At 42.1% G+C, this 26,421-nt stretch overlaps 4 protein-coding genes and 1 pseudogene across 8 annotated transcripts; 2 read left to right on the top strand and 3 right to left on the bottom strand.

The window, feature by feature from the left end:
• On the top strand, positions 1–2,816 carry LOC104822287. The gene is made up of 4 exons (XM_010553443.2): positions 1–876; positions 1,231–1,761; positions 1,853–2,066; positions 2,224–2,816. The coding sequence occupies exons 1-3, from the start codon at positions 52–54 to the stop codon at positions 1,961–1,963; spliced, it is 1,467 nt and encodes a 488-aa protein (XP_010551745.1). The 5' UTR covers positions 1–51; the 3' UTR covers positions 1,964–2,066; positions 2,224–2,816.
• A 3,031-nt stretch (positions 2,817–5,847) lies between these two features.
• On the bottom strand, positions 5,848–18,216 carry LOC104822285 (histone-lysine N-methyltransferase ATXR3-like). 4 transcript variants are annotated; one of them, XR_773162.2, is made up of 20 exons: positions 17,923–18,216; positions 15,276–17,747; positions 15,092–15,148; positions 13,594–14,709; positions 13,044–13,411; positions 12,431–12,964; positions 12,228–12,328; positions 10,761–11,808; positions 10,574–10,645; positions 10,323–10,433; positions 10,124–10,224; positions 9,670–9,769; positions 9,423–9,518; positions 8,815–9,108; positions 8,584–8,637; positions 8,214–8,461; positions 8,031–8,139; positions 7,637–7,942; positions 6,951–7,245; positions 5,848–6,556 (listed from the first exon to the last, which is right to left on the bottom strand). XR_773162.2 is itself a non-coding variant. In XM_010553442.1 (19 exons), the coding sequence occupies exons 2-19, from the start codon at positions 17,617–17,619 to the stop codon at positions 7,069–7,071; spliced, it is 7,236 nt and encodes a 2,411-aa protein (XP_010551744.1). In that variant the 5' UTR covers positions 17,620–17,747; positions 17,923–18,216; the 3' UTR covers positions 6,818–7,068. The 4 variants fall into 4 exon arrangements, 1 of the variants encoding a protein (XP_010551744.1); XR_773161.1 differs by lacking the exon at positions 5,848–6,556 and adding an exon at positions 6,563–6,763; XR_773160.1 differs by lacking the exon at positions 5,848–6,556 and adding an exon at positions 6,563–6,709.
• Positions 18,217–19,514: 1,298 nt separating this feature from the next.
• LOC104822284 (BTB/POZ domain-containing protein At3g22104-like) lies at positions 19,515–22,547 on the top strand. 2 transcript variants are annotated; one of them, XM_010553440.1, is made up of 3 exons: positions 19,515–20,022; positions 20,730–21,830; positions 21,921–22,547. In XM_010553440.1, the coding sequence occupies exons 1-3, from the start codon at positions 19,960–19,962 to the stop codon at positions 22,296–22,298; spliced, it is 1,542 nt and encodes a 513-aa protein (XP_010551742.1). In that variant the 5' UTR covers positions 19,515–19,959; the 3' UTR covers positions 22,299–22,547. The 2 variants fall into 2 exon arrangements, with proteins under 2 accessions (XP_010551742.1, XP_010551743.1); XM_010553441.1 differs by lacking the exon at positions 19,515–20,022 and adding an exon at positions 20,443–20,586.
• Positions 22,548–22,641: 94 nt separating this feature from the next.
• Positions 22,642–24,747, bottom strand: LOC104822283 (proteasome subunit alpha type-4-A-like). The gene is made up of 2 exons (XM_010553439.1): positions 24,623–24,747; positions 22,642–23,576 (listed from the first exon to the last, which is right to left on the bottom strand). Exon 2 carries the CDS (start codon positions 23,565–23,567, stop codon positions 22,815–22,817), a length of 753 nt encoding a protein of 250 aa, XP_010551741.1. The 5' UTR covers positions 23,568–23,576; positions 24,623–24,747; the 3' UTR covers positions 22,642–22,814.
• A 202-nt stretch (positions 24,748–24,949) lies between these two features.
• LOC104822282 lies at positions 24,950–26,092 on the bottom strand (annotated as a pseudogene).
• Between the last annotated feature and the right edge of the window lie 329 nt (positions 26,093–26,421).

Below are 26,421 nucleotides of genomic sequence, written 5' to 3'. Positions count from 1 at the left end.
TTAAACTTTCCGAGAGACTGAAGCGACGGCTCCACTGAGGTTAGAAACAAGATGAATCACACCAGACGTAAGAAGCGTCTCGATCCCTCTCTCTCTAGAACGGATTCTTCTCTCTCGCCGGAAATGCCCTCTCCGACCAAATCTCCGGCGATCAATCCGGTGCGTGTTCGGTATCTTCTCCTGCTCCTCTCTGTTTTCGCCGTCATCTACCTCTTCTTCTTTTTCTATGGCCCTCTCCGTTCCGCTCAGTTCCCGTCTATCCCTCGCTCCCTGTCCGTGTACGCCACGCGCCGTCGTCACTTGCTTTTCTCGATCGCTGCTTCGCATGACTCCTGGCTCCGCCGTAGCTCTTACGTCCGCCTCTGGTATTCTCCCAAATCCACTCGCGCTCTGGTTTTCCTCGATCGCGGTGGATTTGAATCCGATCCGAGTCTTCCTCCTGTGATCGTCTCCGAAGATGTTTCCCGGTTTCCGTACACTTTTCCCGGCGGTCTCCGGTCGGCGATCCGTGTGGCTCGTGTCGTGAAGGAGGCAGTGGATCGCGGCGATCTGGATGTGCGGTGGTTCGTGTTCGGAGACGATGATACCTTGTTCTTCGTGGACAATCTGTTGAGGGTACTGTCGAAGTACGATTACCGTAAGTGGTATTACGTGGGGAGTAACTCGGAGAGCTATGATCAGAACGTGAGATATTCGTTTGACATGGCGTTCGGTGGAGGGGGATTCGCCATTAGCGCTTCGCTTGCTAGGGTTCTCGCTAAGGTTCTAGACTCTTGTTTGATGAGGTATTCACATATGTATGGAAGCGATTCCAGGATCTTCTCCTGCTTGGCTGAGCTCGGTGTTGCATTAACTCATGAACCCGGGTTCCATCAGGTAATACAGTGTGAGCCCTTTGAACATTTGTATTATTACTATATCTAGTAGGCGATCTGGATTACTAACCGAGAAAGATGATTATTGTGAAAACAGTGGATCACGTTTGTCGGAAAAAGATGATTCTTAAAGAAGAAACTTTCTGATGAAAATTTAGTAGATTACTTGCTTAATTATGTAGATATTGGGAGAGTATATTAGCGTGAGCCCTCGTGTTAGGATTCTTGATCTTTTGCATAGCACCAATTTTCATAGATTCTATTTCTCTCATATATGTAGGCCTTACCATATCTGCTACTACACCGAGAGGGTTAATCTCAAGCATGACTATCTGTCCTATATTTTTTTTTTCAGATCGATATAAGAGGAAATCTATTTGGATTGTTATGTGCGCACCCCCTATCTCCATTGGTATCCCTTCATCACTTGGATGCAGTTGATCCGATTTTCCCTAAGTTGAACCGATCCGAAGCCATGGATCATCTTATGGAAGCAGTCAATGTAGATTCCACAAGGATTTTGCAGCAAAGTGTGTGTTATGACCAAGCCAATTCATTGACCGTTTCAGTCGTTTGGGGATACGCAATTCAAGTGTATGAAGGCAACAAACTCCTTCCCGATCTCCTTTCCCTTCAGAAAACCTTTACTACATGGAGGAGGGGATCAAGAGTGCAAAGCAACTATATGTTCAACACGAGGGATTATCCTAGAGATCCTTGTGAAAGACCACTGGTCTTTTTCTTAGATGGCGTTGGATCAGATGGGTCTGGAGGAACATGGAGTAACTATACCCGCCATGTTGTAGGGAATTGCCGTAGAGCTAAAGTTAAGCTTCTAGAGCAGATCAGAATTCTGTCTCCTAAAATGGAGCTTGACATTGAACAGGTAACTTATCTCTACTCCTTTCCTTGTGAGAACATTTACTCTGTTTAATTTGTCTAGCCCGTCATGATTCTCTCTTATCCTAACCCTGCAGATGAAGTCTCCTCGTCGTCACTGCTGCGACATCTCACCATCATATGACGCATTGATGGTCATTAACGTTAGGGAATGCATGGGGGATGAGATAATTGCTATGAAGAGTTAGCATTTGTCATAGTGTGTAGTCCCCTCTGTGAATCAGCGAAACAAAGCTTGAGCCGATCCCGTGGGTCACTGTAACTCGTGAACTCAATGGGGCCAATCCAAAGGTAAACTCACCAGTGCTTCTGATTTTCCACTCCCGGCCAATTTTCACGCAACTTCCTGCATAATTTTTACGAAAACTTTTGGAGAATTCAAACTTCTCTCATACATCTTGGGCTGTACAAATGATATAATATAACTGATGGGTCTTTTTCTCTCTAGGTTTTGACGATTTACCTTCTCCTGTGGCTTCTTGTGACTATCTATGATAAGGAGACGCCTATAGTCAGAGGTTTTTCCTGATAACTTCAACACGTTTGATAGTTTTCACCCTCTTGTGTGTGTTTCTCTGCTTTGTATTTGTGTTCTTGCTCTTGTTAAATATGTTCTTTTGTAAAACTTCCGGGATTGGGATCATAGTTTGATTGCAGATTCTACTACTACCATTGGAGAGAACTAAACCGTCTGTGTAGACAGGGGGAGCGTAGAATATTTTCTTTCGGGGGTTTGATCTCTCCTATGAGGGTTTTTCGGTTCTTCGGCCGGGAAGAGATCTTCATGCAGAGGCTCCATCAAAAATGTTCCGAGCTCCCTCTGAAAATCTGGTAATTCGATCGACTTTGAAGCTAATAGACAATTTTTGTGTACATTGTGTTCTGTCTTTGTACCAAGTTGTAGTAACATACTTGTTTAACACGCATGTTTTGCCTTATTCAAAGCCTTTGGATTCGGATTCACAGAACAGTTGGAATCCGTTACGTACTTGATATCGGAATCTGTATTATTGATTCATGAAAGAAAACATAGATACCGCAGATGCCCCCCTTGGTAAACTCACAGTAAAAGTGAGATGCATATCGGAATTAGAGGTATTAATAAAGGGCCACCCCTACATATAACTGTATCATGTTTAAAAACAGAATGGATATCATATTTCTAAAATCGAAAGGAGATTGTTGTTATCAATTTCGAATTGAAATCAATACAAAACTCGAATGAATATGATTTATAGCCGAATCCGAAATGATCATCCCATGGCAATGGCGTTTACCGGTTTAGGGATAATGTAGCCAGAAAACAGAGCCGACATGAAGTAGACAGACAACTATTTCTATATTCATTCCGACTACATAGTTGAAGATGAGCTGCGGGCGGAAAACGCGGTACAAGGTCCATACCATCTTCTGGACCGACCAGTAGTAACCAACCACAGGGTATACGATTGATTACCTGAGCAAATGAATACGCCCATGAAGAGTACATCCCGGAGAGTCTTTCCCGATCAAAGACGTTCCTTTCGATTACAAATGTACATTGATCCCAGTATATTAAAAAGATTTGTACTTTTGCTGTCAGAAAACCTCAATCCAAAATTTCAGTTATAACTATGGAAATGGTCTGACCTAGAAGGAGCCAGGAGAGAAGGGCAGGCTTCTCCGATAAGACCTATGTTGTTTCCGGAGACATGCCTTTGAACTGCTCGAAGTCTTCTGATCCCGGAGATGCAGAGCTTAGTTGCTCAATCATGGCTTTGTTTCTCCCTACAACAGCAACAGCAACAGCAACAGCAACAGGGTAAAAACCTTCAAGCTTTCTGTCGTGTTTTTTTTTTCCTGATTACCCTTGGCATCTAGTGATCAACTTTTGAAACCTCTGTTCCTCCCGATCTCAGGGGTGTCCAGGTGAATGCCTCCAGAAGCGAAAGTGGTATCTTTGAGATCACTGAAGGAGGTGCATAAGCCCAAGCAGGATAGAAGTATAACTCCTCCTGCTTGCAAAACACTGCATGTGGGTTCTGGAAGCCCGTCGGCAAGAAGTTTGAAGAGTTTGCGAAAAACGAAGAACCCATCAGTCCATTTCCGTGAAGAGCACCTGCTGTGGCACCACTCCGTAGATAAACCGGAATCGAAAGAAAAGAAGAGATCAGCATAAAAAGGCAAATGGGAAGGAAAGGTTTTGTGGAGTAAAGTTTTGAGCATGTAAACGGAGGAATCTCGCTTCATCGAAAGAAATCCTCTCCTAGAGCAAAGCTGTTCGCGTTTGCCTTTTGTGAAGGGTAAGGCATCCTTTTGACCCTTGAGTCCTATCCAACGGCTCTGAGAGCTCCGCTTCTGGACGCAACCCAAAGTCAGGCTCTTTAAATTTCTCTACCGAATTGAATGAACGGAGATATAACTGTAGGGTTTGTCTCTGTGATCCTCCAAGGTTTCTGGATTGCGTGTGATGTAAACAGGGAGCTGTTGGAAAACGCGATTCGTAATCTCGCACGCAAACCCAGTTTGCCCTAGAGAACGCGGAAAACACGCAAGCATTTCGTCGAACATTTTGAGCACGTGCATATAGACAGAACTTTTCCAAGCAGGAGAGAGAAGATATCTCTATAGACCCTGAACCTAATGTAGTTGCCTTGCCCGTCCGGTTTGCAGATTGCCCTCTCTGCAACGGCTACTGAACTGACCATGAGATCCGACTGGAAGAAGCAGAAGAGTATATGCGATTTTACTGAAGTGCCCCTTGAATGAATGTATCCCTCCTCGGCCTTCGGAAATGTTCATTATCGATTTTTAAAGCTTCATCCATGTTAAGAACATTTTGGTTAGTCAATCTATTAATATATATAACATGCAAATGATGTGAATTTCATTTAAAGTAATAGCAATGATTTAAGATTATTACCACCGACACTTGTGCACGACATAGGCTTATGTTATTTAACAAACCTAAAAGTGAAGTTACGTGGGATTCTTTGCATTTATGGACCCACTTCTTGAACCTTGTCTCAGCTCAAATACTCACTAACATGTCGATACTCACCCGTGAATTCGTGTCGTTCCTGTGTGTGTAATTGGAATGATGTTATAATGTTACATGGGTGATGAATGCTTCACTTCCCATGGCAATGACATGTGATCATTACAATACGCTTGATTCTACGTATATACATATATATAGTGTGTGTATATATATATGATCTGAATTACCAACAAATAAAAAGTACACAATGTATGTAAGTGAACCAAAAAAGTACAGCGAGAAGAATTACGGAAGTCTAGTCGTTGAGCAGTTTGGCATGCACAGGACCGGGAGAACTGACGACGGAGCCCGGCGGCGGAGCTTCTGCTGTCCCCATCACCGGCGGAGGTGGAGCGGCTTCTATCGGCGGAGGATTTGGGCTAGGGTTTCTGATCGGTGGGCCCGGTGGAGATGACCCGAGCTCAGGCGGTTTCGGGTTCGGATTAGGGTTGGGGAACACGGTGGTGGGATTAGGTGTTGAAAAGGGAGAAGAGGAAGCGGCGGCGGAGGAGGAGGAGCAGGAGTCACCGGAGCAGTGGTGATTGCGGCTGCGGAGGAAGCCGAAGCCGACGACGAGACCGACAACGACGAGAACAGTGACGATGAGATGAAGATCTTTGTGGCTTTTCCAACATAACACAACATCGTCTGAGAAGATTTAGTCGTTCTGAAGATCTGAGCTAACACTGCTGTGATATTTTTTGTTCTACTTTGATGTTTTTTTTTTTAAATTTAGGATTTGGTGATTTTATTTTTCTTTTATGTATTTTCTCTTACAACTCTTTTCATTTTTATTTTATTGGTCATTATTTTTGGATTTATGACGCAAAAATTTAGGTAAACTATTTTCTACTCAAATTTTAAGTTTTAAAAAAATTGTGAGAAACAAAAATCTGAATTATCAAGTCATCTAAATGCTTTGTTGCCAAACAAATTATTTTTACTCCATTGCACACGAAATATTAATTTTAATGACAAAAGTCCAAAATAATACTCTTTGAAATTTTTCTGAGTGAGAGAAAAGATACATCACTCACCACAAAATATTGCAATTCAAAAGTTACGATAGTGAAAATTAAGAATATTAATGGGAGAAGGTAGAAATGGTTATTACAATAATCAGTAATTAAGAGTAAGATTAAAGCAATAATCAGTGAGGATGCAGCCCCCACAGGCTATGGTTACCCGCCACGTGGAATTTAATTGGAAGATTAATATATATATATATGAAACAAAGCCCATTATGAGAATTTGGGCTTACCCTTTGAAATACGAAGCCCAGATCGTGTCATGGGGCGCGTAAGGGCATTTTGGTCAATGGAATGATTTCCTTCGGCATTTCGTCTCCTTCAGCATTTACGTTTTCCCTCCACACTGAAACCCTAATTCCTTCTCGGTCACTCGACAATAATGGCTCGTTTGAAGCGGCATCACCTCCGGAACCCTTCACCTGTCTCTTCTGAAGATGCGATGGGCGACTCCGTTAACAATGTCATGGACGGAGGAGCTGAACCACTCTCCCCTGCCCGCGCTGTCCGATCCCGACATCGTGGATACGCCTTCTTCTCCCACTGTCTCTGGTTTCATTATCCAACCGATTCGTCCGGTCATCTCCCGCGAAGATTCCGCCGTGATGCCCAGGAGATCCTCAGGGAGGTCAAGTGGCACAGCGAACAAGACGGCGACGAGACGAAGACGTAGAAGAAGAAACCTTCGTCCTTTGAATACCTGGCGGATGCGGAAGCCAACTCGGACCCTGATCCTGAAGTGTTGGGCGATAAGATTGTTCAGAAAGTGTGCAATGGTAATGAAAATGGTGCGACTGATGAAGATGAGATTGAAATGGATGTGAAGGGTGAAGCCAAAACAAAACCCTAACGGTGATAGGGTTGCCATATGGGATCGATGTCCATGCCTGCAGGTCGCATTGGGGTTTCCAATGAAGGAAATGGTGTGAGGAAGCCATAAGCTTTATGTAAACACCATGCAATATTCAAAATGTGAATCAGAAAACAAGAAGACGTATAAGAAGGGAATGAATTAGATTAGATTAACAAATCCCCTAAAAACTAGCAGAAATAACAAATCCCCTAATCCCACATTTTTATTTTTGTGGATTGACTGATATCAAAGTTACAGAGAAAGAGATGGCGTACTATACACAAGAATGGTGGCAGCGGCAGAGACGAATTTAGAGACGATTTCGGGGAATTGTCGGCAAGAGAGGCAGCCGAAAAATCCTCTGGCACGAGGCGGTCGCCGCCTTCTTCCTGCTTAACGATCCCACATCGCCTGGAAGGCAGCCGGTCTGTGCCTTAGCCACTGCAACATTTCTCTATCTAACGACGAGTTATTCACTACGGCGTCAAACATCGGGCTGCCGAATACTTTCGGCTCGCTCTTGAACGTCCATATCTTGTCTTTTGGCCACGCTCTCTGAGGCTGCTTCCACTGCACATTACAATATATAATATTTGGTGTTTTAAGGGTGTTGTAGCAACTATATGATGAAACACTTATGGGTAAGCATTAGGCTCGGTTATGCATAATCCCAACCAAATAACACGTAGTCATAACCGAACCAAACCAAATCCGATAAAACCGAATGGTTATGATTTTTTAAAAACTAAATGCCATTGGACAAAAATAACCGAAACTCACAAATTTCTTTAGAAAACGAACATGTTTCTCATTAAAAATCGAATACGAACCGAATCTAATGGAAAACCTGAATGGATATAGGTTTTTCTGAAAACCGAAAGAACCAAAAACCGAAATACCCACCCCTAGTCTAAAGAACTAACTCAACTCACTCAGACAGTGAGACTGAGAAGTAACTTACCATCAGAGAAACCATTGATTTCACGGTCTTTGGGCCATAAACACGATGTTTCGACGGCATTTGAACCTTGTCGGCATAGAAAGACGCAACGTCGGGTAAGGACAAGCAACCTCTGGTTGCTCTAACCAAAGTGAGATCTGGATCAGTATTTGTCTGGTTATACCAAAAAATCAGCTGCCCTAGACAATAGTTCTCCCTATATGTCTTACAGTACTCCTTTATGCTCGCACCTAACTTGTTAGCATACTTTGGTCCCAAATCTAGTGGACTAATATGTACGGGAGGTGAAGTGAAGGACTTGTATTCCTAATGGGGAGAAGAAAAACATAATATTAGGTGAAATTCAATGGAGATTTGTGCTTTTTGTGATCAAAGAATTGTGTCGAAAACTTACCCGAACCCGGAAAAAACACTTTGTATAAGCATATATGTGAATTAAATCAGCTGCAGCGTCGTTCCGACACTTGTATGTACATGGGAGATTGCGGATCTCGTCTCTCAACCTTCAAGGAACAGAAATTTTATCTAAGAATATTTCTTCACAAGATCCTAAGGTTTTATGTACGATTCTACTCACCATAGTAATGATCTATGGAGCTCCTCGAGGATATTAGTGGATCCAGATGGATCGTGGGCACGAATCTTGGATCTCAGATCGTTTAGGGCATCTTCCTCTACTTGAGATGACATACATTGAAGAAGCTCATCGACTAAGGAGCCCTCCCCGCTCCATAAAAAGAGGCTGGCTTCCTCGGGAGTGAGCCTCTCCAATGGAGGAGGCGCGTTCTTCGGGTCCCCATACACACATCTCATAACATATCTTACCTGGATATGACGACACTGGTAAATATACGCTCCATTTGCTTAAAAAATACTTTTTCGGGTGCTTATACGAATAATGTAGCAGAAAGCGTATGGAACTTTTTTAGTAGAAAGACAGAAGTCACCTTGTCGAGCGTGACAGCCAGATTCTGAAGCCTCTGATTGTACACACCCTCGGCCTGTCTCATTCAAAGTGACAGATATGAGCACACATCTATCGAAGGAAAGTAAAATATAAAACAATTTCAACTACATCTCGGATCTAATACAGAGTTGTCCATCTGCATGTAGATACGAGCAACCAAACAGAAAACACGGAGAGAAGGAAGGAAAGAAAGAAAGAGCAATAATCTCACCTGAACCTCGGCATCGCTTTTCTCAACGTCGAGACATATATCTGAGAAGTATTTCCTTTTCTCTTCAAGATTGTGCTTTAGAATTTCCTCGGGAAGCTTCGTCCTCTCGAAATTGATGAATCTCACGAGACGAGCAGAATAAGCGACCACCCAATCCGGCAACCCACCAAGTAAACAACTTCCGAGACCAGCTCTTCCCAACTCGAGATAATCTTCTTCTGAAACTGAATTCAGCATGCAAGCTTGCAGCATAAGTTGATGCCGATCTAGCACACCATGCCATTCCTTCAAAACCTGTAAACCCCATAATTCCGAGAGTTATATTGATGTTACAGAGTATGAGCAGAATAAATGTACCAAACAGCTAATTACTGAAAAGAGGAGGCCAATTTGATTAATAACCGAATAAAACAACACCATATCCGAACCAACTTAATATAAAAACCGAATGGTTATAGTTTTTCTAAAACCAAAATAACCGAACCCAAATATATATGGCCGAATCGAACCAGAACCGAAACCCAAAATGGCCACCCTACATGCAAATGCAACGGGGGCCCTGTAAAATCCATCCATCAAAATGTAGAAAACCTGTTCGCAAAAAATACCTTTTGAAACGCCCCTTCGCCAGTAAGATTTAAGTAGCTGCCTCGGCATACTTGGCTACCGCACAAGCAAACAGATGCCTCGTACTCTTCCTTACTCTGTCACATACAACATCGTCAATATTTAGATAATTGTAGATTTTTCCACAGGGATGAATAGAAAAGACGACATTCAATTCAAGCTAAGGAAATAAAGCTACTCCAGAGTTGGACTTGACAACGAGATGATGAGGGAAATAGGGGAACGGACCTCCGTTACAGAATTATAATCAAATGTTATCTCCTCGCCATATTGAATTGTGCGCACAGAATATATACCAATCTGGTAGTGCCCGTCCACTGCTGTAACCCTGTAAAAAAATCAGCGAACCATTTACAAATGTATTGGACAAGAAGAGATTTATATAAGAAGTCCTCTGATTTATATGGTCAGAATATCTGCCTAGTGTGAGGAGGAGAATTTACTAATTCACGTTGACGCCAATACTTGGCAAGTATATAAGAAAAAGTTGATACACAGTATACATCTTTGTGACCGTTATAACTTATAAGGATATACCATTCACACACACACATATATACACACACAGACGCATGTACATATATGAAATGCATGTATCACAGGTGTTATTCAATTCTGCAACTTTAATCTAAGATATTGGAAGAAATAATGAGTTACGAATGAGAGAAAGATTTCGACATACTTAGCTTCACAGTTAGGTCGGCACGAGTGACATATTCGGCTAGCATAGTTTGCCTTGTGCATGGCATCAACGACAACTAAATCATAACCATCGGCATCACCCTGCCAAGCAACGCCACCACATGTTTAAATGAAAATGTTATTTTCAGTGGGTTTAATACAAAATTACAAGGAACTCGAAAAAAAAAATGTCTCCGTACCTTTGGCCTCTCAAGATATATATTGTAGAACTCTGGAGCAGGGTCTGTTTTGTTTTCTTGCAAGGAACGGATCCCGTCTTGCTTCTCGAACCATTTCCAAACAGGATAAACCTACAATAACCGAATCTTGTCAACGTCAATGTTTAAAAGCAAGTTTCAATCTTAACCATCCTAGAAAAATAATAACTTTTGGATACTAATCTAAGCACAGAACGGTTAGTGAATTCGTCCAAAATAAATGTTTGTTGTACCTCTCCAAGGAACTCTACAACAAAATCTTCTTCTCCAAAGCCACCTTGTTTGTTGCAGACAACACCAAGGCCCTATTTGGAAAACCGAGAAGATAAAATTAAAAAAGGAAAAGAAAGGACCAGCGAAAAGAAGCATGAAACAGAATAATATTATCCATATGAAAGAATGGGAAAGCTGTATATATACCTTTCGATAAGCGACATATTTATCATCAGGACGATTTTCTATTGCCTTCAAGATGGCATGGCACATCCTCATTGTCTGTATATCACACTCTTCACGAGCATTCTCTTTTATGTCTTCGATCACAGGCTTTAAAGGGTAAACCATCGGAGTGCTCCCAGATCCAGTGAGATGCCTTACTTGCTTGTTCAGGGAACATAGTACTACATCTTCTATAAATGAATGTTTATCCTGCAGTGACCAATCCAATTCCTTGGGCATCGAGTCAAGTAAAAGATTATGTGTATAAGGATCGATTCCATAAACCTCTTGTTCTATAACTTCATCACCAAGAAGCTTTCTCGGTTTATACTCCTTCACTTCAGGCAGTTCCATATCTAACTCTTCAGCGCCATTTCTTTGGGCATTGAGCTTCTCTTCATAGTCCTCCGGCAGAGATACCCTCATCTTTCGTTGGACCTCTTCCTCATCCGCAACAACGACATACTTGTCAATAACTTCATATTTCCTAGTCACTGGTGGCACCAAACTAGCTTTAGTCATGCGTGCACCCCATTCGCGCTCATCAGTTGTAGAATCAAATGTTTCATCCGCTGTAAAGTATCCATCTGCACCTAAGTCCCCAGACCGGCATTCTGAACGGAAATCTGAATCGCTTTCTGTAGCTGAGGTTGAGCTGTCACTGTCACTCTTGCCATCGTCAGACAGTTCTGAAGATGTTTCACTTCCCGAACCAAAGGACTGGCGATTCAATTTAGACAAACGCCTTCTGATTTCTCGATCAGATGCATATTCTCCATACTCAGAACCGCTATTTACAACGGATGTGCCATTAGTCCTGCTCATATGCTTCTTCTCAATTGCTGCCTTGCTCAACTTCTTGATGCACTTAGAGGCTGACGAGAAACCGGAACCATCTTGCCATGACTTCATTAGCTCATCTCTTTCGTATGAAGAGGTAACCTTGGATACCTCCTCCAAACGTGTGGCAAGTTGAATAAACAATGCAATGACTCGATTCATGTCTCTAGAACCACCTCGATTCTTTATTCTGCGTCCATAAAATATTGGGTCAAAGGTAATATCATAAAACCCGCTAAACAATTATAACTCAGTATTAGTGAGGTAAACCATAGGTTATCCCCAACTATCTTGACTAATAAAGATGAAAATTCAACACAGGATATTGAAAGCTAAAGATACTGCATCCCACAGCCTGAAGCCAAAAAATTGAAAATAAAATGTGAGAAATAGATGAGTGTTTTGTCAGCGGAATATATAATGCTTTAATTCAGATAGGGGAAAAGTATTCTTTCACTAATTGATTCTCGAGAAATGACCTCAGTAGCCTATAATCCCTATGCACATGTAGTCGATAATTAACACAAACAAGATATGAAGTCTTATCGGCATAATAGTGTCCAGCAAGCAACACGTCCACACCCAACAGAGAGAAGTAAGAAATCATACTTTATTGCTTCCCTGCACATCCGACTGATATCCTCCTTGACAGACCTCAAACCATGACTAATGTAATAACCATTCTTCATTTTTTCCTCGATTTGAGAAACCTACAGACAAAATAAAATATTGAAATTAAACACTAAAGGTACGACTTGAAAAAAAAAGTTAGCAGAGCGACATATTCACCAGATGTAAGTTAGTGAAAGCACCTTCCGAACAAAGAAATCAAAAGTATTCAGTTTCATGACGTCTCTTAGGCTTGAGGCAAGGAATTCCTCCACTCGCTTGTATCCATATTCAGACTTTTTAATGGCCCATCGCCTGATACGAGCGTCCCTTGATACTATGGCCGAAGATCTCCTCGCATCATACAATTTCGACCGTTTGTATAAGCTCCGCCGGAATAACTGGTTAGCTGAGTCTCGCTTATCCACTCTATCGAAGTAATCCTTGAGGTTACCAAAATCATCCATATCACCCCTTAAACCCTTTGATTTAGCAGCATCAGTAACCTGTTTCAGACTCCTTATCCTGGAACGTGGTCCGGCCGAACGAGGAAATCGGCCTCTGAACCAGTTTATATTTTCATAGATGAGTGTTAAATCCGCAAACTGCGAGCAGCCTGTGATGTCTACGGAAGACACACACGGAAATACACGGAGAATTTCCTTGAGCATGGCAGCGGCCACATTTGTACAACCGACCAGAGCTATAGAACGTATCTTGTCTTTGTTATAAGTGTTCTGCAAGAAAATGTCGAGTCAGATAATGTGAAATCTCTAAATCTCTGAAGCCTGTAAAGAATAATCGTAAAAAGCTAACCATGATGCTCCAGAGCTTTGAATCAGTGCAGTTGGGACCCAAAGAAGATAAATCTACCCGTCTTGATATATTCTTGTAGAAATTTGCAGCAACCTTCCAGTGTTTACAAGTGAGGGAAGCTCGTGCAAAGGATGCTACATCAGATCTCAAGAAATGAAAAACCCGCAGTAATGCAGGACCAGCCAACCGACCCCAAGTAACCCCCTCGGTATCAACAGATACATTTTCTTCCACAGGGAAGATAGCATCTCCATATAAATCCTCAAACGTCGTTTCCTCCTGAAAGATCTGTGCATCTTCCCCTTCAGAATCTTGTTCACTCTCATCAGCCATCAACCGAGGTCTTTTAGCATAACGTAAATCAACTTCTGTGGATTATACACCAAAAACAAAAGACAGGAGAAAACATTATCGAATGCATTCAAAGGCATAATTTGAACATTTGTAAAACAAACCGATACGGAAAGAAGATAGAGAGATGTGATTATAGACCAAAAAGTCTAGAAACCGAGGCCAGAAAGAAGAGAGAAAGACTAGAATGTCGTAATACCTGAAGATTGATACATGTACTTTTCGCTCTCTTTCTTTGGCTGTCTTGCATTGATCCAAGGATCTAAAACTTCATTTATTGCAGCAGCAAACTCCCGGCTCTTAAACGTTTTCATAACCAATGTGTGGAGCTTTCCACTCGTATAACCAAGGAACTGAGGATGCATACTATGAAACGAGCCTGAACTTGTTTCTTTATCAGATAGCTTTGCATCCTCTGAATCTGAGACAAGGCTTTGTTCACTCAAAGATGAAGCTTGGTTCTTTCCATGATTCTTGCCAGTTGTTTCAGGGGTTCTTAAAATCGAAGTAACAGGGACCCAGATCTTATCAGATTTTCTGAAAACACTACTACGATTCTGTATGATACCTCTATCCACCAAGATCTGAAGCTCCGGAAATGACAGAGGTCCTTGTTCATGCCCAGTCCCATCAATGTAGAACCAATCACCCAAATGCAATTGCAAATCATCAATTGTACACAGACGGTCCTTAGGGGTGATAGATGTGCCAGAGTCCTGGGAGTCTTGGCCATTGCAAGTTCTCGAATGAGAATGACTTTCAGCTGATGTTCTCTTCGAATCACTAGTTGCTGGGGATGGTCGAGCAGACCTTGTAGGGTACTTCTCCCTCCCTCGAACTTTTGTGCGGGAATCAGAAACAGATGAACCTTGGTCATTAACCACCAATGCATTTAGCCTGACCACCGAAAGCATACTTGCCTTCACTCCTCTTGCCTGATTCCTCTCATCCACATTAGAAAAGGCCCAAGGAGGAAGTTCAAGCCTAAAGTTACTTAAAGGATAATACAAATCCTTATGATGGCACCGAGGGTCCTCGTAACAAGACTTTTGCATCTGGCATAATGGGAAACCATCATTGAGAACAATTTTCTTTCTATAGTGTCTATCTTGAGAAGCTTCTTCATTTCTAATCCAGTCCCCACCTTTGCAAGACCAACGACCTGAAAACCAGCTTTCTATCTCATTGTCGAAACCATTATCATTGTCTAACTTGATTTCTTCAGCCTCCCCTGCCTTGAGTGCAGAGTGTCTTGACAACTCAGCATCCACGAAAATATCCTCATTTGCAATTTGAGAAAGGCGCCAGGTGATATCTGCACGTTACCATGGAGGAACATTTATTTTATTAATTTCATGCCATATATGCGCATAGTATACAAGAAACTATGAGCATTCAAAGTAGCTATTCTTTTCCCAGTAAACTTTCAAGTATATTCCTAAACAATTAACAAACAATGCATACTTTTTCGCATCTGTTTCATGCTAACAGCACGACTTTTCACACAGAACCAAAATTTAACAAAACCATCAACAATAGGTATAAACACATAAAATAACACTCAGCACTCCTTTTTTTTTCTTCTGATTAAATGTTTATTGAGGAAACAGAGAAAAGAAAAGAAGGGAATCGGCCAAAAAGGTGCAGATAAACAATCACATTAGCAAAAGCCCAAGTGATGCCAGAGAGGTACGCACCTTCAGATGTCACAAATCGTTCGGTGTCTTCGAGCTCGACTTTAACATGCAGAGCTTCTGCAACAGTACAAAATTTAAGGTAGGTCCAGCAAGAAGACTCACGATATACAGCAAGGATTGAAGTAAAAATTCTAGAATTTCGGACAAAGTAAATAGAGTGCCCAGGGAAGAAAGGCAACATTACCTCCAAGAGTCTCAAGCTCTCTGCCAGGAATTATAGTATAACCCTCTAAGAGACCTGTAACCCTCTTGTCTATCTGAAATTCTTCTCGAGGCTCTATCAGTGATCCATCAGCATCTGGCACAGAAACCGATGTTGGTAAAGAAGCACCAACCTCCTTGTCTATACAATCTGGTCCGGCAGTGTCTGCAGCATCTTCTAATAGATTACCAGGCGCTTCTGGAGGATTGACAAGCTGTGTCACTGCATCTGACACAATGGATGGAAAATTCACTGAGACTACAGGTGAAGTTGCATTTTCAATGGTTACCCACCTGTTACTGTCTGAATGTTTAATCATATGGTCTGAGAAAATCATTCCCTGCTCCATAAGTGCTTTAAGCTCGGATAACTTTGCAGGCCCATGCTCTGTGCCATAATAATCAAGATAAAACCATTTTCCAGATGATGAATCAGCCACGGGGATATGAGGTGGCGTATCACATATGTCCATATCTTCCTCCATTGAAGGCAACTCTTCCACATGGGAATCATCAGCTTGCAGAGACTCTTTTCCGTCTGTGCTTACACTAGGGTTTTCTATTTCTTGGGATGGATCACAGATAGAACTTTTCTTGTCCCCAGGATTCTTATTGTAAATGCTGTTTTTGTCCTGCAATTCTTTAGTTGATGATGACAAAACTTTTTCATTAGAATCCTTTTGCCTGAGATTATTCTCTTGTTCCTTCTTACTACTCTGAGAATCCTTCCTCTCCCTCCCTCCACGTTTTCTGCTTACTTCTCTATGGCTATCACGCTTATTCCGATCAATTTGGGTATCTTCCAAATAGTTAGGAGAACGGTCTCTGTGATCACTAGGCTTAGCACGGTCATGAGGTGACCACTCGGAGTAGCTTGGGCTTCTTCTATAATCATGGCGCCGGCTGCGTTCATGTGGAGACCTTTTACGAACATATGAAAACTTTTCGTAAGTGTAAGGTGATCTCTCTCGATTATATGGTGATCTCTCCCGACGGACTGAACTTCTATCCCTGAGTTCATGGTACCTAGACCGACCATGTGGCGACCAATCAGATCGTCCGGGGCTGTGTCCATGCCTGTCATAAACAACCCTGGGAAGCAAAGATGAGTCATGATTCCTATCAGGATACTTGTCCATTCCCGAGGAAGAGGAATCTCTGTAAGATCTCTCCACAAAATGTCGTGAATAGTTGTCTGAGTGAAGAGGGCGGGGAGTATCATCTGAAAGCTTTCTACTTTTAGAGCTACCATGATCTCCATTATCCCCATAGCAGTATTTACGTTCACTACTGTCCGTATCAGTTCCATGTCGCTTCAGTTTATTGGCCAAAGAAGAATGCTCTTTCGAATGGTTCTTGGGCTTGTTGTACTCACTCTTATGTAAGCTTTCTTCATCTACAATTTTAGAACTGATCCTCAAAGTTCTATCCTGCCCGCTTTTGAACTCCCTCCGCCGGTAAATATCCTCATTAGAAAACCTTCCACTGGGTGGGGGTGAGGTACGTTCGTAATCATATTTCCAGCCCTTCTCTCTGTCTAATTCATTCCTGCGAGGTTTTATGTAATTATGATCATCTCTTACTGCATCGGCTTTATGCCATCTGTCAGGAATGAACTCTCCCTTCTCAATTTCATTGCAGGGATCTCTCCATGATCTGGATTCCCTCTTCTCTTTATCTCCTCTCCTGTTATTATTCGCAGGTAAATCCCTCCCTTTATGATATTTTGAGGAAAAGAAATCTTCATTAGCTGTTTCTTCTTTCTTCCAACTCTCGCCAACATTCTCTCCCTTCTCTATCTCATCCCTCTGGGGTGACCTTTCAGGCGCAATTTCACCATTCTCCAAATACCCCGGAGACTTTATTGTACCCAATTCACCCTCTTCTACTTCATCCTTAAGCCAGCAGTCTCCACTATTTTCCAATTCTCTGCTACTACTATTTCCTCCCAGTTCAAGTCCGAGCAGACTTTTCTTGTCCTGCTCCTGCTGCTGCCCTTTCTGCTGCTGAGATTCTGCTGGAGACTGAACCGGCTGCAGCTGCTTCTGCTCTGGCTGCAGCTGTGGTTGCAGTGGCTGCTGTGGCGGTTGCTGTTGCTGTTGTTTCGGCTGCTTGGGCTTCCTCACGACCACTTTACGTATCACTTTAACAATCTTCTTCTTCTTGGTTGGCTTAGACTCAGGGGTCTTAGTTGACTTGGATGCGAGGCCATTGTTCGTTGTATCAGTATTCGTGCTACTATTGCCTCCGCAAAGCGTCTTCTCTGCAATTGGAAGTTTCTCCATGATATGCTGCAAAGGCATGCATGCGACACCCCCATCGCCCATGGAAATACCGCCTGTTTCTCTCTACTCTACGCAACCCTAATTCTCCCCTCCACCTGGGCTGTCGATGCTCATGCTTCGAAACTCACCTCCAAACTCCTCGTATGGTCACACCGGCTGGATTCAACAACCTGCACCACAGAAAAAAAAAACGCAATCAGTAACAAAACAAAATGTAGGGATTTCCCCAAACGCGTAGTCCCAAATACGAGCTGTTTGACCCAAGAATTCAAAACCCTACGGCACCAATCGATCAGAAAAACGAGAAGAAGAGACGCGGAACAACAAATTGAGAATGGAAATTACCAAGATAATTGCGAAACCTAGCGCGAAGGATTATGAACCCTCGAATAGAGCTGGGACGAGTCCGAATGAACGTGCGGGGATTGAACTTTCCCAAGAACAAGAACAGATCGATGTAGAAGAAGAAAAATCTAGACCAAAACCCTAGAAGCTCTACTCTCTGTCTCTCTCTCTCTCTCCCTCTCCGTCTTCCAGTCTCGCCGGAAAAACTCTCTGTCGCCGCGAGTTCTTCTCTTTTCGACCTTCGTTTCTCTTGCTGATATCTTCGCCCCGTTATGTTTATGTTTTCGGCCTGAGAGACGAAGCCTTCGTGTTGGTATTTATTTATTTTCGTTATTTTTCCCCCCTTTTATTTTATTGGAAAGTTATGGTCAAGGAAATATAATTGCACAGAGAATTCTATAGAATTGTAAAACATATTTCACCTAGCATTATTATCACTCGCGATAAATTGTAATATTGGCAACATGTGCAAAGAAAATTTTAAAATATATATTTCGATGGATAAGGATAAAATAATTACTAATTCAATGATAAAATAAAACGATAATTACTAATTACATTTATGGTGTTTGTCGTTTTAGTTTTACCACCCTCTACTAGGCAGAGTAGAAGGGTAAGACCGTAAATAAACAGATATCTCGGCCCTAATATTAAAAAGGTTGGACCCTCTTGATTTGGGCCTAAGGCTAACAAAATAAAGCCCATTATTCTCTGATCCAACGTGTCCATACATTGGGTCGGACCGAGCTTTACCCTCGGTGATATATACGTGTATAACGCTCATATTATATATGTGTACAGCAGTCGGGCCCACAATTTTAGGGTTAGGCAATATAGGTGGGCACGCACGGTCAGGTACTTGTTTTTTTTTTTTTGAAGGAAACCGGATTTGTCTTAGTCTTCACAAATCTTGGATTTAGAAAAATGCTAACTTTGGGTATATGTGGATCCCGAGCATCCTCCCACATTAAACTCCATTATTCGAAAACATTTGAATCTATCAAAGACCAGAAAGAATAATTGATTTTTATTGGTTTCAATGATATTTTATACTGTAAAGTGTTAATCGGATCGATCCGATCCAATCTAATCCAATCTCGTTTTCAGTCCGAAATTTTTAAGGCGAGATTCGAGTTGATCTAAAATTTTTACACCTAAAAAACCAAATCCGAAACTCGATTTTATATAACTCAAACTCGGATCGAATTCGGACCGAACCCTTTAATATATATATATATATAAATATCATATTTTATATGCTTTTGAATTTCTTTTTGAAAAAACATAAATCTGATTTTTTTTTAAAACTTTTAGGATTTATATTTTTAAGTGTAGAACCCCATATTTTTTAGATGGGTTAGGATAGGATTTGGAACCCAAATTGACATCCTAATATTTTGATAAATCTATTTTAACAAAATTCACAAAAAAATATTGTAGAATAATTTAAACTATTAAAAGCTTTTTTAGGTACTGAAAATAAAAAATTAAAAAGAAAGCATTTTTTATTCCTTGTTTTTTTTAGCAAGACTGTCAGGGAGTCAGCACAGAAGTCTCTCACTCTCTCGTTTTTCATGACATGACACAAGATGACTTCTCGACACGCCTTTGTCGCTTCTTCTCTCTCCTTTTGCCTCTTTTCCTCTGCAAAATTCTCCATTTTTGTTTTTCCTTTGAGCTTCATCCTCTTCGTGTTGTCCCTATAAACACTCGGGCAAACATTCCAACCATCTTCTTTGGCGCTTCATCAACTGATTTCACAGACCCTTTTTTTTTTTTTACAGAATTCTAATTTCAGACAGTCCAAAGTCTGTCCAAACCAACAAAAACGTGGACCCTATTTTACTGTTTGTCTTCTTCTTCTTACAAGAATATATCAACCCCTCTTCTCTGCTGTTGGTGTCCTCCACATTTCTTCTCTAAAACCCTCTTTAATTTCTTCTCGTTTTCTTTGACAAAACCGAGAGAGAATCTTGTTTCCGGGGGGTGTTTTCTGGATAGTTTTGTTTTGTTTTTTTACTTATTCCCCCTTTGGCAATGGAAGCTTGTTCTGATCTTGAGGTCTATATCAATGGAGAAGAAACTATCTTTCTCAATAAGGTAAGTCTTTTGCCTTCTGGTCTCCCTATTTTCCATGTATCTACATGCATCACACTCTTAGATTAGGCTCAAAATCGATGCTTGAAACCGTTTCCCAACGTGAATTTCGAGTTTTCTTATCTGGGTTTCTGTTGTGTTCTTCTAATATTTTGCAGCTCATGCACAAATTTCAACTCTCACGCGTTGGTTGATTATTACTCATGTACATACGTTTCGTGTGTGTGTGTGTACGTATATATCCATATATATACTTCATGACACTGATCATAGCAAATAAAGGAAGAGGTTAAGGTGTCGCCCTTCTGAAACCATTCATTACCTGTTTGATGATATGACATTTCCTTATGATATGACGTTTCGTTTGTCTTTTAATGATTGTTCATCATTCTTTTACTTTTCTTTTTTCTTTTTCCCACTCCTCTGGTTATGGTTATGGTTATGGTTATGCGCTGTTCTCCTTTCTTGCGGTAGATTCAGAGCTTTATCATGCACCCATCAAATGTTGTTTGCTATTTGATTACAACTAATCAGATGTGACACGTTCGTTTCGAGAAACCGAAAAAGGTTAAGGTTTTGCTTCGAGGGTTCCTCAAGAACGTCTAAATCTTTGTCTATTCGTCGTCACTTCTTGTTTTGTCTGAAATCATGCATTTTCTTCTGGCTCTATCATTCTTTTATAAGTGCTGCCTGTCTGAAAATAACTCCAGGACATCATCGGTGCGTATTCTGGAAAGTTCATGAAATTGCTGGGGAAATCCAACTGTTCTGAAAGAAATCTCAAGGTGGTGTTCAACGAGTTTCCCGGTGGCGCAGAAATTTTCGAGCTTGTCTCGAGATTCTGCTACAACAATGGCCAATTCAGCGTTACACCGTCCAACGCTGTCAACTTGCATTGTGCTGCTAAGTTCATGGAAGTCCCCAGCTTGTTGAAACTGACAGAAAAATCAATGGAAGAAACGCAGGACTGGACATGGCCGGAGCTTCTAGCCGCTCTGAGGCAGTGTCAAGATCTAGAAACATCACCAGAAATCGAATCTTTAGCTGCCAAGTTCATGGAATCTCTCGTCGAGAAACTGAATTTGACGACCGAAGCAGCAAGTCCCTCTACCACTTCTGCTTGTTCTCCAGACAGCAGCCTGTATCGGTTTTCCTGTGACAGTAAAAGCACAGAGAGTTTCAAGAACAGCTCCATTCGTGGAACATGGTGGTTCGACGAGCTTCTGGTTTTAGGTCCCGACCTATTTGAAACTCTGATGAAGCTGATGCTTTCCCGTAAACTCGATCACCTCATCATAAGTAGGTTCTTGTTTCATTACCAAAAGTCGAAGTTCTGTTCTGTCACGTCAGAGGAGAAACGCAAGATTCTAGAAACTGCCATCGATACCCTTTACGTCCTAGATCGAAACTGTGCATCTTGCAAGAGCCTATTCAGGGTTCTCCGCATTGCCCTCGGATTGAACATTAGTAAAAGCAGCATGAACAAGCTGGCGAATATGATCGGTCACCAGCTGGATCAAGCGACGCTGGATAATCTTCTCATTGCATCTCCTTACAGGTCGAATTACTTGTATGACGTGAATCTCGTTCTTAGGTTCGTGAAGGCATTTCTAGAAAGTTCCGCGGGAGGATTTCAACAGCAGACAGATCGGTTGAAGAAGGTCTCGGGTTTGATTGATCTGTACATTGCTGAAGTAGCACCTGATCCATGCCTGAAACCTTCGAAGTTTCTTGCTCTCATCACAGCCATACCGGACTCCGCCCGCGAATCTCACGACGAAATCTATTGTGCCCTCGATATATACCTCAAGGTAACATAAAAAAAGTTTCGATCTTTATCGAAAAAGTCTCGATCTTTATCATGCAGCAGACTCTTATAACAATGATTCACACTTTCTCAGGCTCACACAGGGTTAACCGAAGGCGAAAAGCTCGATATTTTCCGAACGTTGAGCTACACGAAGCTCTCGGGCGAATCCGGAACAAATATTTCACGAAATGCAAAGTTCCACCCAGCTGAAGCGTATATACTTCAGAAACCGAAGCTAGAAACGTTTGCAGGTCGCTCACAGGACGAACAAATCATCCTCCGGATAGAAAAGGTGGAGATTTCCGACGAGAACGAGAAGCTGAAGGAACATTTACAAGGGATTCAATGGAGAGTGATGGAACTGGAGAGAGCTTGTCGGAAAATGCAGAATCAGATGGAAATTATCAAGAAGAGATCCAGAAGTGCCATTAGAGGAAACCCAAGATCGCTTCCAAAGCTCTGTTCTTGATTGTTTCATTTCATGGAACTCAGGTTTGTTTGCGTAAACATATTTTGTACAGAAAGAGCACTGAAGAAGTATTTTTCGATTCTTTCTTCCCTTTTGTTACGTAAACGTATTTTGTTTTTATCTAAAATGTAATATTCAAGTAATGTATTAAAAGAAGTCGACCAAAGAACACAAAACATAGTTTCAGAAAATTAGAAAATCATGTTTGGTTTAGAATCCGGTTTAGTCTGGATTAGTTTGGTTTACATGATTAGTGACTAAACCGGATATTCTACTAATAGATAGATTTTTCACATCATCAAAGGGATTAACCTTTCCTATAAACTCTTTAAACCCTGAAGAGTTAATTAAAAGAGAAATTCAACCAAACAGAAGAAGTTTTCACCACAATTAAAGATCATCAGAGAATCTGAATGACAAACGATCCCCATATCGCCAAAATCAGAACAAGATACAATAAAGTGGAGAATCACTAACACAAAAGTGCGTAAAAATGCCAGACAACTAGGGCGCGACTCAGGATGACTCGGTAGCGGGCTGAGTCACGCCATGTTTCACCAACAGCTTAGTGAGTGACTCGGGCGAGTGAACATGGTACTTGACACTTCCGGACGGTGTCTGAAACACCTCAGCCAGTTCGAGCTTCTCAGACGTCAAACTCGTGCTGTCCATTGTCTTGCTTAGGACCTTCAACGCGAGCTCGACGCCCTCTTCCCTCGTTATCTCATCCTTGTAATCTTGTTTCAGAATAGACTGAGCTGCTTGGTTGTTTGCTCCAATGGCTGCAGCTTTCCATCCACCATAGTTTCCGCTCGGGTCACTCATGTACAGTTGGAACCCGTAATTCTTGTCCCAACCCGCAAATAGAAAAGAAACACCAAACGGGCGGAGACCACCGAACTGGGTATACCCTTGTTTTGTGTCACAGAGAGACTGGACCAGCTGCTCAACCGGCATTGGCTCTTGGTACATGTAGGTGTATCTCTGGGCTTGGACTCGTGCCGTGTTGATCAGAATGTTGGCATCGGACATGATCCCAGCCACGGCACAGGCCACGTGGTCATCAATCTTGTACATCTTCTCTGTGGAAGTTGAGGTTTGCAGAAGTTTGGAGGTGACTTTCTTCTCACCGACCAAGATGACGCCATCTTTCGTTAAGATTCCGATCGCAGAACCAGCATTCCCGATTGCCTCCATCGCATACTCTACTTGGTAGAGACGACCTTCCGGTGAGAATATCGTGGTACGACTATCATATCTCCGAGACATTTTCTACAACTGCACCAAAGGAAAGAAATGCCCACACAATGTAAGCAGAAGGAGAAAGATTTGCCTATCACTATGCATTCTAAGATCACTGGTCGTGTAATGACAAGAACCCAATTGCTTAAAAGGTCGAACTGCAATGGAGTTTCGCTATACAATCACTCATTTTACCTTGTAAACACAACATCAAAACAACCAGAAGTTTGAAGAGGGTGCAATATAACCAAATTGTAAAAAGCACCCACAATATAACCCTCTAAAACCAAACTTCAAAACCGCGAGAATTGCTAATTCCCTATATCACAAGAATCACCGAGGAAGGAAGCCTCAAATCAAAACACTGTCAGAAGTTCAAAATTCCCTCACGGATAGGATTTCACGCCCCTCTTGCTCTCCTTGAAGATGAAAGGTGAAGGGCGAACAACGGGAATAAAACATATACTAAAATCATTGCTTCACAATCCAAACACAAAACAACGCCTTTTTCCCACAGAAAACTGGAAGCATACTTCATCTACGGCTATCTATCTTGCTTTGGAGTTCTTAGTGGTGACCATAAATACTAAGTCACAAACCGTTTTCTTCTCAACGCCTTAAACGACGCAACCATTCGTAAGGTACTAAACACCGAACCCATGAACAATTTTAAGTCAAACCCCAGATAAGTCTTGGTAAAAAAGAACAACAAAACAGCAAAGTTAGTATGAAACCCAGCTTGAAATTGCATTCCAATGTCAAGGAGAGAGAGAGAGAGGCGTGAGCGGCGACATATAGAAGAAGCAGATGGATCTCACGACACAGAAGCCATATTCGATAAAAAAGACTATACCGCAAGGCCCAAAAATCGCAGAAATTACAACCACCCGGGGTTCATCTTCACTGCCAAAAAATCAGTACATGAACACAACCGGACGTTTTTTCCCAGAATTCGAAGGAACGATTTTAGAACAAACAGATCCAGTAACTCAAAAATCATCGCAAAAGATCAAATTCCGAAAAGGTTATGAACAATAAGATAGAAACGGATTCCACCAAAAACCAAACAGCGACCATGCTACCTGAACACAGGATCACCACTCTTCTCCTCAGCTTCTCGCTTCTCGGATTTCCACCGAGTTTTCCAGCTCGATAGAACGGAACCTGAGAAGTGAGAACTTGTCCGACAAGAAAAATGATAAATTAAAAAGTAAAAAAGAAAACCGTTTTATGGCTATTTTCCCATTTTCCATTACATTGGGCCCAATGTGAGAAGCCCAACAATAAGCCCAAAGCCCGTTGCTCTTTAATTCTAACCGTATGGCACTGGGATACCGATGCGTATATACGTATTTGAGTATAAAGAGTTTTCAAGATACAAAAAAAAAAAAAAAGACAATGAATGTGTATATATATTGACAATCATTATATTGAAGATATAGAATTTTATATTCTTGTACACATTTTTTTTTCGAAATTATAAATTATGAAACCCACGTGTTTCTCAAACCCAAACACTTCCTTTTTATTGTGCCACGAACAAAACAAACACACGGACGGATTCCTAACCAAAGAGATCAATGACGTCATACAAATTAATCTCCACGTCCGAACCCTCTGATTCAGTCAGAGACTCCTAGCTTCAAGCAGCGCACTGAAACCCGGGAGGTGGGGCTTTGCCACAGCCGATGAGAACCTCGAGGGCAATGGGAATAATGACGTTAATGTTCAAAATCTGGGCTTTAATGGTGGTGCAGAGACAAACCGCCGCGTCAATATTCAGCAGACCTCCCAAAACAGGACAACACGCTTCTTTCGCACGGCTTTTCCCCAGCCCCAAGTGTATCAGACCCAGCACGTCCACGCAAGCTCCCAGCTTCAACGTGTCGATCGGACATGTCTCCGGCTTCGGCGTTTTCGGCGGCGGTGGAGGACATGGCGTCCCCGGAGTCGGCGTTGGCGGCGTTGGACTTGGTGGCTTGACGTATGGCGGCGGCGGCGGTGGGAATGGCGTCACAGGAGTTGGCGGCGTTGGAGCTGGTGGTTTGACGTATGGCGGCGGCGGCGGTGGGAATGGCGTCATATGGCGTCAGAGGCGTTGGCGGTTTCGGCGTCGGCGTTGGCGGCGTCGGAGTTGGTGGTTTGACATATGGCGGTGGAGGGCATGGCGTCTCCGGCGTCGGCGGTTTTGGCGTTGGGGGCTTCGGACTCGGTGGCTTGACGTATGGTGGGGGCGGAGGAGGAGGAGGCTTGGCGGTGGGTGGTTTTGGGACGTAAGGAGGAGGCGGTTTAACGGTGGGAGGCTTGGGGGTGGGTGGCGGTTTTGGATGGGGCGGTGGTTTGACGGTGGTGTGTTTGGGAATGTGAGGCGGTTTCACGGCGGGGGGTTTAGGCGGTTTTGAAGGGTGGTTTGGTGGTTTTGGAGTGTCACAGTCACAAGAGTAAGAAGAAGGAAGAAGACTAGCGAAGAGGATAAGTGAAACGGAGAGAATAGTGTGAAGGCTTGGTCTGTGAATACCCATGGCCACTTTTAGAGAAACCAATAAAAGGGTTTTTAGGTTTATAGAGGTGGTGAGAAATGCTACAACGTGTGATCCTTTATATAAACATTTCAAATATATTATTACATTTTGTATACAATGGTTCATATTATGGATCGGTGCCATATGCCAATTTGCAATTTTTAAATGATAAAAAAAAATGTCTCGTCATTCTATCACGGGATACCACAAAATCGTGAATAGTGAGAAAATGAATTCTTTTTTACTTGCTTAAATGATTGTAAACACGTAATATTATATCATTAAACAATATGAACTATTTTTCTTTATTTGTTTGTACTTGAATAAGTAATCCATGACGCCAGCTAAAATATTTTTTC

This window comes from Tarenaya hassleriana, unplaced genomic scaffold (assembly GCF_000463585.1).
Source record: "Tarenaya hassleriana unplaced genomic scaffold, ASM46358v1 Cleome36, whole genome shotgun sequence".
Lineage (NCBI taxonomy): Eukaryota > Viridiplantae > Streptophyta > Magnoliopsida > Brassicales > Cleomaceae > Tarenaya > Tarenaya hassleriana.
Note: the sequence above shows the minus strand (reverse complement) of the source record. Positions and strands in the feature narration are given on the sequence as shown.

Bases quoted from the DNA above. Each gene is read 5' to 3' on its own strand.
- LOC104822287 (XM_010553443.2), top strand. From the start codon at position 52: ATGAATCACACCAGACGTAAGAAGCGTCTCGATCCCTCTCTCTCTAGA. The intron at 877-1,230 runs GTAATACAGTGT...TTTTTTTTTCAG, and splicing joins ATGAACCCGGGTTCCATCAG to ATCGATATAAGAGGAAATCT. The intron at 1,762-1,852 runs GTAACTTATCTC...CTAACCCTGCAG, and splicing joins TGGAGCTTGACATTGAACAG to ATGAAGTCTCCTCGTCGTCA.
- LOC104822285 (XM_010553442.1), bottom strand. From the start codon at position 17,619: ATGGGCGATGGGGGTGTCGCATGCATGCCTTTGCAGCATATCATGGAG. The intron at 13,412-13,593 runs GTATTACGACAT...TATAATCCACAG, and splicing joins GTACATGTATCAATCTTCAG to AAGTTGATTTACGTTATGCT. The intron at 7,943-8,030 runs GTAAGTTTTCGA...TCTCCCCATTAG, and splicing joins AGTGTTTTTTCCGGGTTCGG to GAATACAAGTCCTTCACTTC.
- LOC104822284 (XM_010553440.1), top strand. From the start codon at position 19,960: ATGGAAGCTTGTTCTGATCTTGAGGTCTATATCAATGGAGAAGAAACT. The intron at 20,023-20,729 runs GTAAGTCTTTTG...AAATAACTCCAG, and splicing joins AAACTATCTTTCTCAATAAG to GACATCATCGGTGCGTATTC. The intron at 21,831-21,920 runs GTAACATAAAAA...ACACTTTCTCAG, and splicing joins CCCTCGATATATACCTCAAG to GCTCACACAGGGTTAACCGA.
- LOC104822283 (XM_010553439.1), bottom strand. From the start codon at position 23,567: ATGTCTCGGAGATATGATAGTCGTACCACGATATTCTCACCGGAAGGT.